This window comes from Rhagoletis pomonella, unplaced genomic scaffold (genome assembly GCF_013731165.1).
Source record: "Rhagoletis pomonella isolate Grant_MI unplaced genomic scaffold, Rhpom_1.0 Rhpom_scaffold_00004, whole genome shotgun sequence".
NCBI lineage: Eukaryota > Metazoa > Arthropoda > Insecta > Diptera > Tephritidae > Rhagoletis > Rhagoletis pomonella.
Genome location: NW_023458558.1, coordinates 32,860,032 through 32,874,010, shown reverse-complemented (window position 1 = coordinate 32,874,010; position 13,979 = coordinate 32,860,032). Strand labels below are relative to the sequence as shown.

Below are 13,979 nucleotides of genomic sequence, written 5' to 3'. Positions count from 1 at the left end.
GTAGGACAATTAATGTTTCAAGTTAAATTTCATAGGGTTGTTGGTCGGCTCATCACAATCTGATACAGGTATTAGTTTCTCAAAATACAAAATAATGAATCCAATATGGCGGAAGAATGTATTAAAAAAAAAATATATTAAATTTTTATAATATGTATGGGAGTTTTTAACGAATCTGCATTTTTGCTCTAACGCCTGCAGTTGGCCTACGACAAATGTAGTATCCAGGGCCCACCGCTTGGAGGTTTCAGGGCGATATTTAGAACTCTTTTTTTTTTTAGTTTTTAGTTGCTTATTTTTTAATTTTGAAATTTTGTTTGTGTGTATTTATTTTAAAGTATTTCGTATTTATTTTTCCTTCTTTGTAAGTCCTACACCGAGGAATTCATTTTCTGATACCCCTTCATTTTCAAATCCGTTCGCCATATAGGATACCCCAAAAACCCCTCTATAGAAAGTTTTATAAAAATGTAATAATTTTTTTTAAGTAGTTTTTTTTTAAAGATTCGTAATCATCTACCCCCAAAACGCCCTTATGGAAACTACCATAAAAATGTACCTAATAATTTTTTTAAAAGTCATCCGCCATTTAGGTTCCGCTATTTTTAATTTTCAAAATCTGACTTCAGATACGTAATCAACTACCACAAAAAACGCTATGGAAAGTTTCATAAAAATTTAATAATTTTTTTTAAAATCATCTATCTTATTGGATCTGACTTCAAATTTGGAATTAACTACACGAAAACCTCTTATATAAAGTTTCATAAACGTTTCGTATTTTTTTAAATCATTCGCCATACTGGATCTCTCATTTTGAATGCTTGGATGTTATTGAAGCCTGAATTAGCAAGTTTCCCAGAGTCCTGATTCCCTGAGTCTGACTGCAGATTTCATGCCCGAATATTATACATAGAATCCATAAGAAAAGAGATCCTGCTATTTGCTCCAATTATCATGGAAACAGCCTTTTCAACAGCGCGCCAAAAGGCCCGGAAAGGCCCGTGGATAAGAAAATCTACACCTTTGGGGGATTCAAATAGTCGCATAAAATTATAAGTCCGAAGGAAAAGCCTTAAAAAATTCACAAGTTGTGAGCAACCCTTTCAAATCACGTATGTTATGCCTTTGTATTTCTTTAATTCCTTTTTCTAGCTAGCTCTACGGCATCATAACTTAATTTGGTCCCTCTGAGATACCAATACGGCTATGTGGGGTGACCATGAGGTCGGTAATGATTGTTTCTGGTTTTCAACTTAATTTCCAACTCAGCCTTTTAATACTTTTTTTATTTTTCTTTTAGGTGACTATTTGTATAAAATTTTAATTTTAATTTTACACACATTTTTTCACTTAAAGTAACTAATTATTACACGAATGCATAGTAGTAGACCCACTGCCAACAAAATCAGAATTGAACGATGCGCCCACTTAAAGCTTAAAAGAGAAGAGAATAAGTAGACATTTCTTATCATAGGTTTATTATCTGTTGCACTTACATCTGCAAGCGCTTCAAAGCTTTCGGTAGAGTCGCGTCTTCCTCAGCAACCAAATACTGACGCAAGCCGAATATCATATCTCGAAAATAATGTTGCCAATTTACCGCAGACATATTGAATGCAAAATTCACTTGATCCTCCGTTGAGAGACGATTCCACAAATGCTGAGTATTCGCCAAATCAAAAGTCCATACGTTCGCTTTAAAATAGTTCAATACACTAAGAAATTGCTCCTGCTTTTTAAACATGCGAACCGTTCTGGAAGAGTGAAGCAAGCTTACTAAAGTAAATACTTATTAATATGTTTATTTGGAAAAGAAGCTTACCTCGTCTTTTTGCCTTGAAATCGCAACCAAATGTCGTGAATAAATGCTGGTAAAAGGTGCAATAAAATTCCCAGAAACTTTTCCAGCCTCACCGAACCAACCGCCATTACAAATGGGTACCACAGTAAGTTTGAAAAAGGACGTTCTTTTGCATAGCGAGCGGTATATCTTAATAATTCACCTTGGGTAATCTGATTACCATCAGTCGGTACAAAGTTGTAAACTGTGGGCTCGCGGACCGTTTTCTTATCAACATCTTCCACGTGTCCAGCGCTGTAGCCGCATGCCAAAATCAAATTCGCACAAAAGTCAACTGGCACCAGAAATGTGGGATGATGGTTATGAGCAAATAGTACTCGTAGTGAACCTCGCGCTACGGCCATTAAGGTGCCCACTGCCCCGTAAAAATTATCAATCCATCCCGGCAAAGGTTCGGCGTATGTAGAAGTAACTGTGAAATATAAAAAAGTACTACGGGTAACACAAATATAAAGCAGATCAGATATGAACATAGTTACTAATGCCGGGCCGCATAATGCAAATTGGCAAATTGCCGCGTTCACTCAGAATCAGCTCTTCAGCCAGCGCCTTTGTAAAAGTGTAAGTATTGGGAAAGCTGCGCACCAAATTCACAGTCAAACTGTTTGTAAGCTCTGGGCCCAGCAGCGTGGCAATTTCAAGTGTTTTGCGTGCGCTGATACCAAGAATTTCCGGATGGACATGCTCCTCTATGTGCGGCAGAACACAGTTTGAGAAAGCGGTTGATATGTGTACAAAAGACTGTGAGCGCAAGCGAATATTTAGTATGGGGATATGTATGAATAAAAGAGCATATTAATTACTTAGTAAGGACTCACTTTTAGTTGCCGCATCTCCTTTGCCATTTCTAATAAATCTCTCATTGCAACTACATTGATGAGCAACGCATCATAGAGTGGCTCATTGAAACGTATTGTAGCTGCACAATGGATCACCACATCCACATTTGCAATCAATATTTTTCGATCTTCATTGGAGATACCCAAGTTCGGTTGTGCACAATCGCCATGTATGGGTGTGATGAGTTGGTGTGCATTGGGCTTCAACTTTCTTACTTTTGTGAAGAGCTGTTGAAGGTAAATTAAAAAGTGTTTTTTTTTTTTTTAACAATGTTTATATAACAAGAGATTATTACTTATTACCTGACCGGCGAGAATTTTCTTTATTCGCTCCTCAGCAGTGATATTGCGTTTGGCACGAATCAGCATGTAAATGTATTTCACTTCAGTCTTACGCATCAAGCTCTCGAGTAACACTGTGAAAGTTAGAAATCTTGTCATTGAACCTCATACATATATGGAACAGGAAAAGTTAAAAATCGAAAAATTTATTGTTTGCAACGTGAACGGAATTGTAATTTTTGTAAAGGTAATTTAAAACTAAAACCATTTATAACGACATTTCACTATAATATAAGTAATCCGCCTACAGAAAGTACTAAAGTTAACAAACTGAATAAAGGCCTATTTCAGATGAGCCATTTAAGTAGAGGTTGTTGATTAACTGAAAGTTAATTTTCAGATTATATAGTATATTAAACTGCAGGGCCGTAGCCAGGATTTTTTTTCGGGAGGGGTTCTGGCAAAATTTTTTTTAGTTTCACTTTTATTTCTACATATTTTGATTAAAAGAAAAATACTGATAAAAATAAAATTTTTCATAAAAACAGGGTTGAAATCTTAAAATTCCTGCCCGTATTTTGTTTGTAAGTCAAATATGAGTGGCATTGTGCTACTATGATAGCACGGCCGAGTAATCATAGCCAACTTATGTACAGTAGTCGAAAAAATTATAGCCGCACCAAATTTTGACAAGTTTTAAAATACTATTTTTGTTGTTATTTAATTTCGGTTAGTTTTTTATAGTTCGTTCTTTACCAACATCCGTATAAATACAAGTTTAATACAATACAATACAATACAATACACGATTGGGTATTTGCTAAAATTTGGTGTAAATCGTATCCCAATTGTTTGAAATTGAAAATTGATTTATTGAAATTTTTCAATAGAACATCGCTGTATTGTACCAATCTTTTGAATGCAAAAAAAATTGTCCCACTTTTTTTACCAATAGCCCAATATAAAAATTTACAAATCTGTACAAATGTACCAATCGAGTGACACTGTCTTAACAATTTATGCAATTTAAAAAAAAATCTACAAATTTTCGTTAAAATTTCGAGTTTTTTAATTAAGTTCTGAGTATGCAGTTTTGTAGCCTATTGAATTCTAGTAGAATAAAGTACACGTTTCAAATAGCTAAAAATGTCGATTGATTTTTAGAATTTTTAAAAGTTCGAAATTTGTACGAAAGTTTGTTGAATTTTTTTTAATATTGCACAAATGAGTAGTCCACTTGCAAACAGCGTTATGTGATTTTATAATAGTGAGCCATAATTTAAAAAAACGTCTACAACAACAAGTAACATCCAAATTGTATATTTTTTTTTTATCATCTGAAAATTTGGATAAATAAGAGCCTAATAACATTAATAATCAAAATCGCAGTGTGTAGGTTTTTGCAAATTTTATATATAAAAATTGAATATAGTGAGTTTTGAAACAGTAACTTTTACATAGCTATCTTCTTTTTTGCTTTCGCGTTCGCTCTTCCATGAAGATTGGTCTGCTTCGTTTTTACGACGCATTCCACTAGGCACCGAAACTAACACGTTTTCTTACAGTTTTCTGAGTTCATCAGAAAATGGAGACTTTTAAAAATGTATAAATACATACATAAGTATTATAGCGATTTTGCAATTTTTTGGGGGAGCGGGGCGGTCAGAACCCCCACATTCATTCATTGCAAAAATATACAGTAAGTCCAAGCTACTGCAAACTTGCACTTTGCAAAACAATTCTAAAAAATCAGATTAAAATATTTAAAATTTTGATCACGATTTGTTAAAAATTCATCGAATTTTTATAAATCTTCTACAAAGTTTGAAATTTTGATTTACTGTTTTTTTAATAATAAGCTATACTTTCAAAAAAAGCAATACACAAAGAAAAGTAGCCAGAGCTTGCTAAAATGTTAGGGACGGGCACCGTTTCCGAAAAACCTTTTTTTTTATTAATCACGTTTTTTATTCAGGTTTTAAATCGTAAAAAAAAACTATATTACAAAAAAACCGAATTATAAAGAAACGCCGCAAAAAAAAAACAAAAAAAAAAAACGATATCAAATTAAATCTTCACTTACACTTATTACTTACTGCTGTGCAAGGCAAATTAATTACAGCAATAATTTCTCTTAATTTTATATAACAACTTCCTTTCCAAATATACGAAATGCAATTAAACGTTGGACCTATTTATACAAAAACAAATTTCTTTTCACAAAAAGATTTTTAATTTATAAATCAATACATATCGCTGATTTACTCCAAAAGAATATTTTTTGTGTATTTTTTATTAAAATATGGGTTATGTTTTCACAAGCGACATATAAATCCAAGTTTCAAACTTTGCACGAAATTTCAATATTCGCAATCGACCTCACAAGCGGTTATGCTTAGCTACTAGATCAGCAAACAAAAATTGAGTATGTAGTTAATTTGAAGTTTGTGGTACGCCGTAAAATTTCATTCTTATCACGAGGAATTGCAAAATAACTATCCAATGCTGGGGAATGTAAAATCCGAATTTTCGGTTTTCGGTTTAAAAGCAAAAAAAACGATAAACACCAAAAAAGACATTCTTGCCACCGTATATTCTGTGTGTAGGTATACATTTTTGCGATAATTTTTAAAGTTTTTTCTCTTTGTTTTGTCTTAAATAAAACTTTGCTAAAAGATATTATGTCTAAAAAAAAAATCGTAAGTTCGGATTCGATGCTGTAGAAATGTCTCGATTTTTGTTCACATAGATCTGGTCACCGTAGAGATAGCGAATGTTGGTAGCCGGCTGTTGCTCTATACATCAAAATAGAAATTACTGCGCATTAATGCACAGTAGGGTGGCCCAAAAATGCATCTGAAAATTTAAAGTCGGAATTTTTATGCTCTCACACCCTAGGGTTGCCCAGTATAGAAAAAAACATACCCCTATTTTTTATTTTGAAACCGAAAAATATTTAGAGGTCGCTCAAAACGCCCAAAGTTTTCCATGTATTTTATATGGGCGTTCTCCCCGTAGAAATGGTATGGAATTCTTGAAAATCAATATTCTCCGATCGAAAAACCCTGTTTCTCTGCAGGAGATTCCCAATAATAATACTCAATTATTTATTAGCCATTTTTTCATAGTAACTATATTTTATAGGTCCGCCGAAATCCTCAGAAAATGGAATCGGGGTATAAATAAAAAAATTGTATCATTAAAAAGTGGTTAAATAAACAATGGGGTATTGTTATTGGAATCTCCTGAAAAGAAGCAGACTTTTTTACGAAAAGTGCTTTTTTCCCCACATAAAATACATACAAAACTTTGAGCGTTTTGAGTTACCACTAAATATTTTTTGATTTCAAAATAAAAAAAGTTTGATGTACATTTTTTTCGATTCAAGCAATCCTAGGGGTGAGAGCATTAAAATTCCGACTTCCCTTATTTAGGACCACCCTAATGCACATCCATCCAACACAAGCAGGGCTGTCGTCTTGGCTCCACCCGTGCCGTGGCAGCTTTTTTGGCACTTTTATTTTTCTATTTGCACATTCTGGCACTTTTTTATCCACGATATGGCACTTCATAGCTAAGTATAGTTGGCAGCCCTGATCACAAGCCAGCCATTTCAAGCGCTCTATATGTACATATGTATTTGTCGCCCTTGTATTTTAATATCATTTCTCTAATTATTGCAACTTTGGTACAATGCCATTCATATTTAGTTGTTGTCGATGCCGTTACAACTTTGATTTGAATTTTAGTTTTTTTTTTGTGGTTTTCACTTTTGTTGTTCGGCTGTCTTAGATCACATACTGCTGGAATTATTTTTTCGAGGAGGTTTATGGCTCTAACCCACACTTGAACAGCTACCGTCCAAGTACGGATAGGTATGTAGTTCCACAAGGAACGGTTAGTACTGCAATTTAGCTACATTTCTTCGAAAAGGTACAAATATACATCACTAGTAAATACAATTTGGTATTCCTGCTAATTTACCTTTTCCAAGGAGACCACTGCCACCAGTTAGGAATATACTCTTATTTTCATAAAAACTCTGCATTTTGCTTAGGTGGTCACACAAAAATTCTTTCCTTTTATTTCAACTTTATACGAGTATGTAGTTATATAAATTCCTAAGTAGCACTGGCTATCTTTCGAAGCCAATACTGCTTATATAGTGAGAAAAGTCTTAAATTTTAATACAGCGAAATCTAATCTATTGATGCTTTTCTCTAGTTTACCGGTTGAAACTATGGATCGATAATTGCGACCTTTACACTAAGCATAACAACAATTTGCGAAAAAAAAAATTTAGTAATTGCGTTGCCTAGATATGTAGATGGCCTTATAACTACTTTAAGCAATCGATGTTCCTACGCACGTATGTACATATAACACCGTGCGACAAAAATAAAAAAATTTCGAAACACACGAAGTAATCATTATAGTCGCGAATCAAAATATGTGTACCAAATGAAGAGAAAATGCTGCAGAAAATATTAAAATTTTTTGGAATGGGTATTGAAAATGCCCTTTTAATTATTTTAATATTCTTAAACTAATAAAATTAGAAGGATGAATCGAAGATGTGGTCGAGTGTATATTAGTTCTTAACTTATAATTTTTTCAAAAACAATTATCGCAAAATTTTAAGGATATTGAAGGATACAATTTCATAAGGACATTCTCAATACCTAATCGTCCTTATGCACCAAAAAATTTAACGGGCTGTAATTCTATAGAATTTTTTATTTAATCTGATACCCGTACCGTTTTCCTACATTGCACTACCTTTTTTTTAATTTTTTTGAAAAAAAATCATAATTATGAAATTTCAAAGTCAATTAAAAAACCTGACGTCGGAGAGAAAACCTAGAAATGCAGTTCTTTTTTATTTGGTGAACAGTTTTGCGAATACATTGATTTTTTTGTATTTAAAATTTACGGTCGCACCGTGTAACTATTAAATACAGTCGAAACCGGTTAGTTGAGACACCGTTTTTACGGCCAGTCAACTGTAATTAACCGAATTAGATTTTGGTTGAATGCAATATTTACCAATTAATAATAAAATTAATAATAGATTGGCGCTTACACATATGTTAGTGTTGGGCCGAGCTTCCCCTCCGATTTGTAGCGTGCGCCTTGATGTTGTCACACAAACGGTAGGGTCTCCGAACGGCGATTGTATTTTTATGAGAAGCTGTTTTTCACGGCAGAAATACACTCGGAGGTTTGTCATGCCGGCCGAGGGACAACCGCTGATAAGAGAAAACCCCTTTTCTATATTTTTTTGCGATGTTGCTTTGACCAGGGCTTGAACGCAGGCCCTGCGGTGTAGAAGCGGCCGCACATTCGCCAATTAAGTGACCTTTTATTAAACCGCCATATTTTAGCTATCCAAATTTTGTTCACTCAATTTTACAATTCGAACTAACAGCCAATTTCACGAAAGCAAATATGATTTTAATTTTTTGAATTTCATATGGAAATTGACAGAAAATAAGAAATCATTTTCCATTTAAATTGCTGGTGAAACCGGCGGTAAGTCAGCTTGCTCGACAATTCGATTTAAACAGCTGATCACTAATTTATTTGCGTGTAGCGGGTTGTTTTTTACAGGGACGTGAACCGGATGGAAAACTTGGTCAGTTCGGCTCAGCGGTTCAAACCATTTCACCACTTTTGGATTGGTTCTTCATAGCGGCTTTTTTGGTCTTTGAACCGGGGTTTCGGTTCGGTTCAACGGTTCGGAAAAAAAATAACGCGCAAGTTTAAGTGTCAACTGTCTGTCAAATGAGTTGGGTTGCAATTAAATTTGATATTGTCAAATAGTATGTATTACCATATATAACAAAAAGAAAAAAATGGGTAAATTTTTTCTATTCACAATTGGTTGAAACGTACCTTTAAACCTTTTAAACGGTTTGCGGTTCTGATCAAACATTTGTGGAAAATAGCCGAAGTTTCAAATAACCGATGGAATTGCATGAAAAAACTAAAATAAAATTGGGGCCAGAGTTTCCGTGGCAATTAAGCAGACTTTTCAGTTAACCGGATTGCAACTAACCAGTTTCGACTACATTTGTACCAGCTGTAGCGGCGTTTGGGGCAGATATTCAGTAAAAAAATAGACTAGACCAGTGGTTCTTATCCTTTTACTGACGTTGGCGAATCTGAAAAATATTTGGTTTTTCCACGGACTATCAATTGTTCAGAGGTATGTAATAATAATAATAATAGATTGGCGCGTACACAAGATGTGCGAGGGACCTACTCCGAACAGCCTACAGTAAGAAATAAGAAGTAGTATCGAAATAAAGTATCGATACCTGAAGAATATCGGCCCTAAAGTATCGATTTCTACACATATCGATACTTTTGGCTACCCTTATAAAATAAATAAGTTCAATTTTGTTTTTTATGTCATACGTTAACTATTATCTGGGAATCCTAAACTCCAAACTATATGTTTAATGATGGTAATGGTGTTTAATACAGACAATTCATTGGAAAAGATTACAAGAAAGTTAATCTCGTTTAAGACAAAATTTGCTCATAAAATATTTCTGAGAAAAAGTCTTCTTTTGCTATTCCTACGCTGATGACAAAACCCAATGGCTGACTATTGTGTTTCATACCTCCCCTAATACTATGTCGCAAATTTATTTTAATTACTGAGTTCGCGAAAACGACGAAACAATGTTTATATTGTGTCAAAGGCGCATCCATTATGACAATAGTAATTCGATGAATTCCGTCAATGATGTGGGAATAGGGTTGTTAGTATCGAGTTTCGATACGAGTATTTATTTTTCGATACCTACTCAATACTTGGTTCAACAGTATCGATACCAAAATGACCTGGATCGATGTGTTGAATGACATTAAAAGTTAAGATAAGAAAATTTGATTTGCATGAAAACGTTGTAAATTAAATCTAGTTATTGCACAATTTACAATTATATGGATTACCGTAATTCATAAGCATTATGACTCAGTATAGATCAGACCTCTTTTAAAACTTTACTGGTTTCGGTGGACCTCTGCTGCTGCATTTCTAGCATATTCCCAAAGCTCCTAAAAAAAATTTGAAGATTAGATCTAACGAGGTAAATTTGCATCTCGGGTGAGTTCTAAAACAGAATTCGGAGGGGCACAAGTACTAATAAGATGTTTTCTTGTGTTCTATTTATTAAAATAATGTGAATACACACTTGCAAGTTTTAAAAAACTGAGCTCGTAAAGTCGCCAAAATACTCTCTTGCTCCGAGGAGTTATGAACTCCTTGAAAATCAATGGGCACCGGATGCTTCTCTTAAATTTCCGCCTTTGACCAAACGTGATTTCAAATTTTAATTATCATGTCTTAAAATGTGTCAAAGGTAATTTTCTACATTTCAAATTTAAATTTCATGCTAATATTTTAAATAATATCTAAACTGATAACTTTATCAAACAGATATTCGTATAAATATAAGAGGTCTGTTATATTAACGTTAACTTCGATTGTTGGAAGTTTCTGCCGCGTAAAATTAAAAAAAAGAAACCCTTATTCTCTTTATTTTTTTTCAACTTTAACCATCGTTTTAAACATTATACTGTTACTCGGTAGGGTCGACAACCTACCTGTTCATAAACTAACTTGATTTTCCACCCACCACTTTTTGTCTGTGTACGGATTTTAGACTCTAAACATCTGGCAGCCCTGAGGAGCAAAACTCCCTGTGACACTTGCTTTCAGTGAACGCTCCTTCTTATTTATAAATCATAATTACGAATTACGAAGTAAAACTGTGATCAGTTTTGGCTATTTGTCTTTTGTTTATTTAATGTTTGATATTTTTGTATAAAAGTCTCAGAGTCTAAACTCAAATTTGAATCTTTGTACAAAAATTATAAAAATTCTGTAAATTATTTGTTTTTGTTATTTTATGGCCTTATAACAATTATATTCAAGAATTTTTATTGCGCTCGATGCCGTTTTTTAATGAAAAGTTATTCAACAATTTTTATTGAGCTCGAAGCGAACTTAGCACAGTGCGTAGGCAACTGGCTGAGTCAGTGGGATCGTCGGTTCGAATCCTACTGAAAGAAATCTGATGAGGAAATGTGGTGATTTCCGAAATAGCTATCACTTCTACAATTTTTTTTCAAATTATTGTTGCTTTTCCTCAATAAGTTTTCATCAAAAAACGGCCTCGAGCTCAACAAAAATTGTTGAATATAATTCTGTAAATTTTCACCAAAACTAAAAACTTTTTAATCAGAATTTTTAGAAAAATGTTGGTATTCAGTTTTGTAGCCCACTTAATTTTAGTCTAATGAAGTGCAAGTTTTAAGCTGCTAAAAATTTCTTTGATTTTTGGCAAGTTTTTTTTTTTTGCTGGCAGTATCCTCTATGTGCAAAAAATCGAACATATGTACATACTTTGTATGGAAAAAACGAGAAAGAGCTTCAACCAAAAAAGTTATCAGAAATCAACGGTATTCTTTGTCAACTTAAAACCTGCTGTTCGCTATAAATACTAGAATTAAATGGGCTACAAAGCTGCATACCAAATTTTTTGTCTAAAATTCTAATTAAAACATTCGGAATTTTGGTGAAAACTTGCAGAATTTTTATAATTTTTAAGCAAAGTTTGAAATATAAATATATATGGTGTTTGTCCAGCTAGACTTTAAAAAAAATAAAAATTAAATAAACAAAAGATAAATACCCCAAACTGGTCAAAATATTGCACTCCTATTATTTTGTGGACAGCTGTATGTAAGCACCCGAATTTATTAAAAAAAAAATAAAACATAGGCATATTTGGTGGAATTGATTTTATGGGGAATTTTTTTTTTTTAAACCACGACAACCCCAGCGCAACCGCAGGGCCTGGTCAAAGCAACCTCGCAAAAAATTTAGAAAAAGGGTTTTTCTCAACAGCGGTTGCTCCTCGGCAGGCAATGGCAAACCTCCGAGTGTATTTCTGCCATGAAAAAACAGCTTCTCAAAAAATCCAATCGCCGTTTGGAGTCGGCGTAAAACTGTTGGTCCCTCGCCCTTGTGTGACAACATCAAGGCGCACGCCACAAATCGGAGTAGAAGCTCGGCCAAACACATACATATGTGTAAGCGGCAATCTAAATATTATTATTATTATTATGTGCTATGTGTGAACTCGTTTTTGGTCAGGGCATTCATTGCGTGGTACTCTTTAGAATTTTTTTTTTTGTTTCTTTTCGTCGGAGCTAGGATAAAATAACGCGTGCAGAAAACTATTTATAACTTTTATAGTTGGTGTGATTAGCTGGCGCAGTTTCTCAGAGAACAGTGGAATATTGCGAAGTATTTTGATAAAAGGGGCAAAACAGCACCCATGCCAGAAAACGGTTTACGAGCATAAATATGCGTGAAAGCAAAATTGAGTTACTCACCGACCTTACCTTAACCGCACTTAAGTCGGGCGTGATCACTTTCACGTAAATCCGCTTCCACGATCGCCTCAAATTAGGGTACAGTTTTTGATGTAAAAGACAGGGCATTCCTAATTAGCACTTATGTGATCGGGTACTTTAACCTTACGTAAGTGGCCGGCATAGGTACAAACTTTCCAGGATAAATTTAAATGCATTTTTCATCTTTTTTACTAATTTATATATATAAACTAGCGGTACGCCGGTATGCTTCTCTACACCAAATATTGAAAAATATTGAAAAATTAATGGAAAATTAATGAAAAATCCTGTACGCCGTACTTCCTTTTGTTGGAAGTGCTCCTCAACATTTTGCGATCTTCTTTGCGTTAACATCATGTTCGCATGACGCGCACGTCGACCTAAATTTTAACGACGGGATCGTGTCATTTTATTCAATAGCGATCGAAAAACTCAATGCATAGGAACGAATTCGATAAATCGTATGGTAAACGCACTTTTTTAAAATAATCAAATGAAATTCACAATCGTCAGTAAAAGAGCACTTGAAAAAACTTCATTCGTAGCCAAAGAACACAACACAGCCACAATTTTCCACAATGGTTTTGTTCACTATAAATCAATGAGGAGAAATACCTGCATGGAAAATTTCCAGTGTACTCAAACTTTTCGTACGAAACGCTGCAACAAATTTGTGCAAAAATATTGAAATTGACGAAAAAAAATAAAATGAAATATGAATTAAGAACTATATTAAACACACGTGTTGATTCTCCAAAGTCCAAAATAGAAAGACCGAATATTAATGTACACCACCTTTTCGATAATACGATGAAATGACAGATATGTTGTGTTGTGGTAACTTTCATTCCATTGGCTCTACAAAATCCCTATTGAAAAACTTGCAGCCATGTTTATACTTGACTTAATTTATCCGAAGAAAAAATAAACATAGCACATTATAGCAACAATTTTTCACTATCTTTTCGATTTTTCATGTATGTGCTGTTGTACCATATACGTGGTTCATGTGACAGACATAAACTGTCATACATCATGAACCGCTAGACCGACTTCGGGCCCCCTTCACATAACCCATCTGCATGATAGTCCGAATATACCGTTTAAATTTGGTAGAATTCGTGCACTCATTTTTTTATTTAAGATGGGAGGTGCCACGTCCCCCTTTCCCAATACCGCACATTTTCCTCCATGAGTATGGAATTATTTCATATGTCTCTATACCAATTTCCAGTAATCTACTACAAATATTTCAAGAGATATACCAGATGAAAATTTTTGTTAGTATGGGTGGTGCCACGCCCCCTTTTCCGAATTCGGGGAAACTTAACACAAACCATCTGCATAATAGCCCGACTATGCCGTATAAATTTGGTTTAAATCTTGTACATATTTTTTATATATAAGATGGGAGGTGCCACGCCCTCTTTTCGAATACCGCCCATTTTTCGCCATGAGTATGGAATTATTTGATATACCTCTATACCAACTTCCAGTACTCTACCACAAATATTTCAAGAGATATACAACATACAAATTTTAGTTAGTATGGGAGGTGC

The 13,979-nt window shown here is 34.1% G+C and overlaps 2 protein-coding genes across 13 annotated transcripts in view; one reads left to right on the top strand and one right to left on the bottom strand.

Moving 5' to 3' along the window:
- The window catches only part of LOC118737480 (pneumococcal serine-rich repeat protein), a 104,935-nt gene that overhangs the window by 44,903 nt on the left and 46,053 nt on the right, over positions 1-13,979 (top strand). The gene's annotated exons all lie outside the window — the stretch shown is intronic.
- The window catches only part of LOC118737481 (RNA-binding protein Nova-1), a 290,538-nt gene continuing 277,872 nt past the window's right edge, over positions 1,314-13,979 (bottom strand). For 10 of the 12 annotated variants that reach the window (XM_036468008.1, XM_036468018.1, XM_036468011.1 and 7 more), the window contains 6 exons: positions 3,007-3,119; positions 2,683-2,931; positions 2,344-2,605; positions 1,826-2,276; positions 1,500-1,757; positions 1,320-1,437 (listed from right to left, as the gene is read on the bottom strand). In XM_036468008.1, the coding sequence (XP_036323901.1) occupies positions 1,350-1,437; positions 1,500-1,757; positions 1,826-2,276; positions 2,344-2,605; positions 2,683-2,931; positions 3,007-3,119 (1,421 nt within the window). In that variant the 3' untranslated portion in view covers positions 1,320-1,349. Of the gene's footprint in view, positions 1,438-1,499; positions 1,758-1,825; positions 2,277-2,343; positions 2,606-2,682; positions 2,932-3,006; positions 3,120-13,979 lie in introns of all 12 variants that reach the window. The other 2 variants (XM_036468006.1, XM_036468007.1) reach the window with 1 other exon arrangement.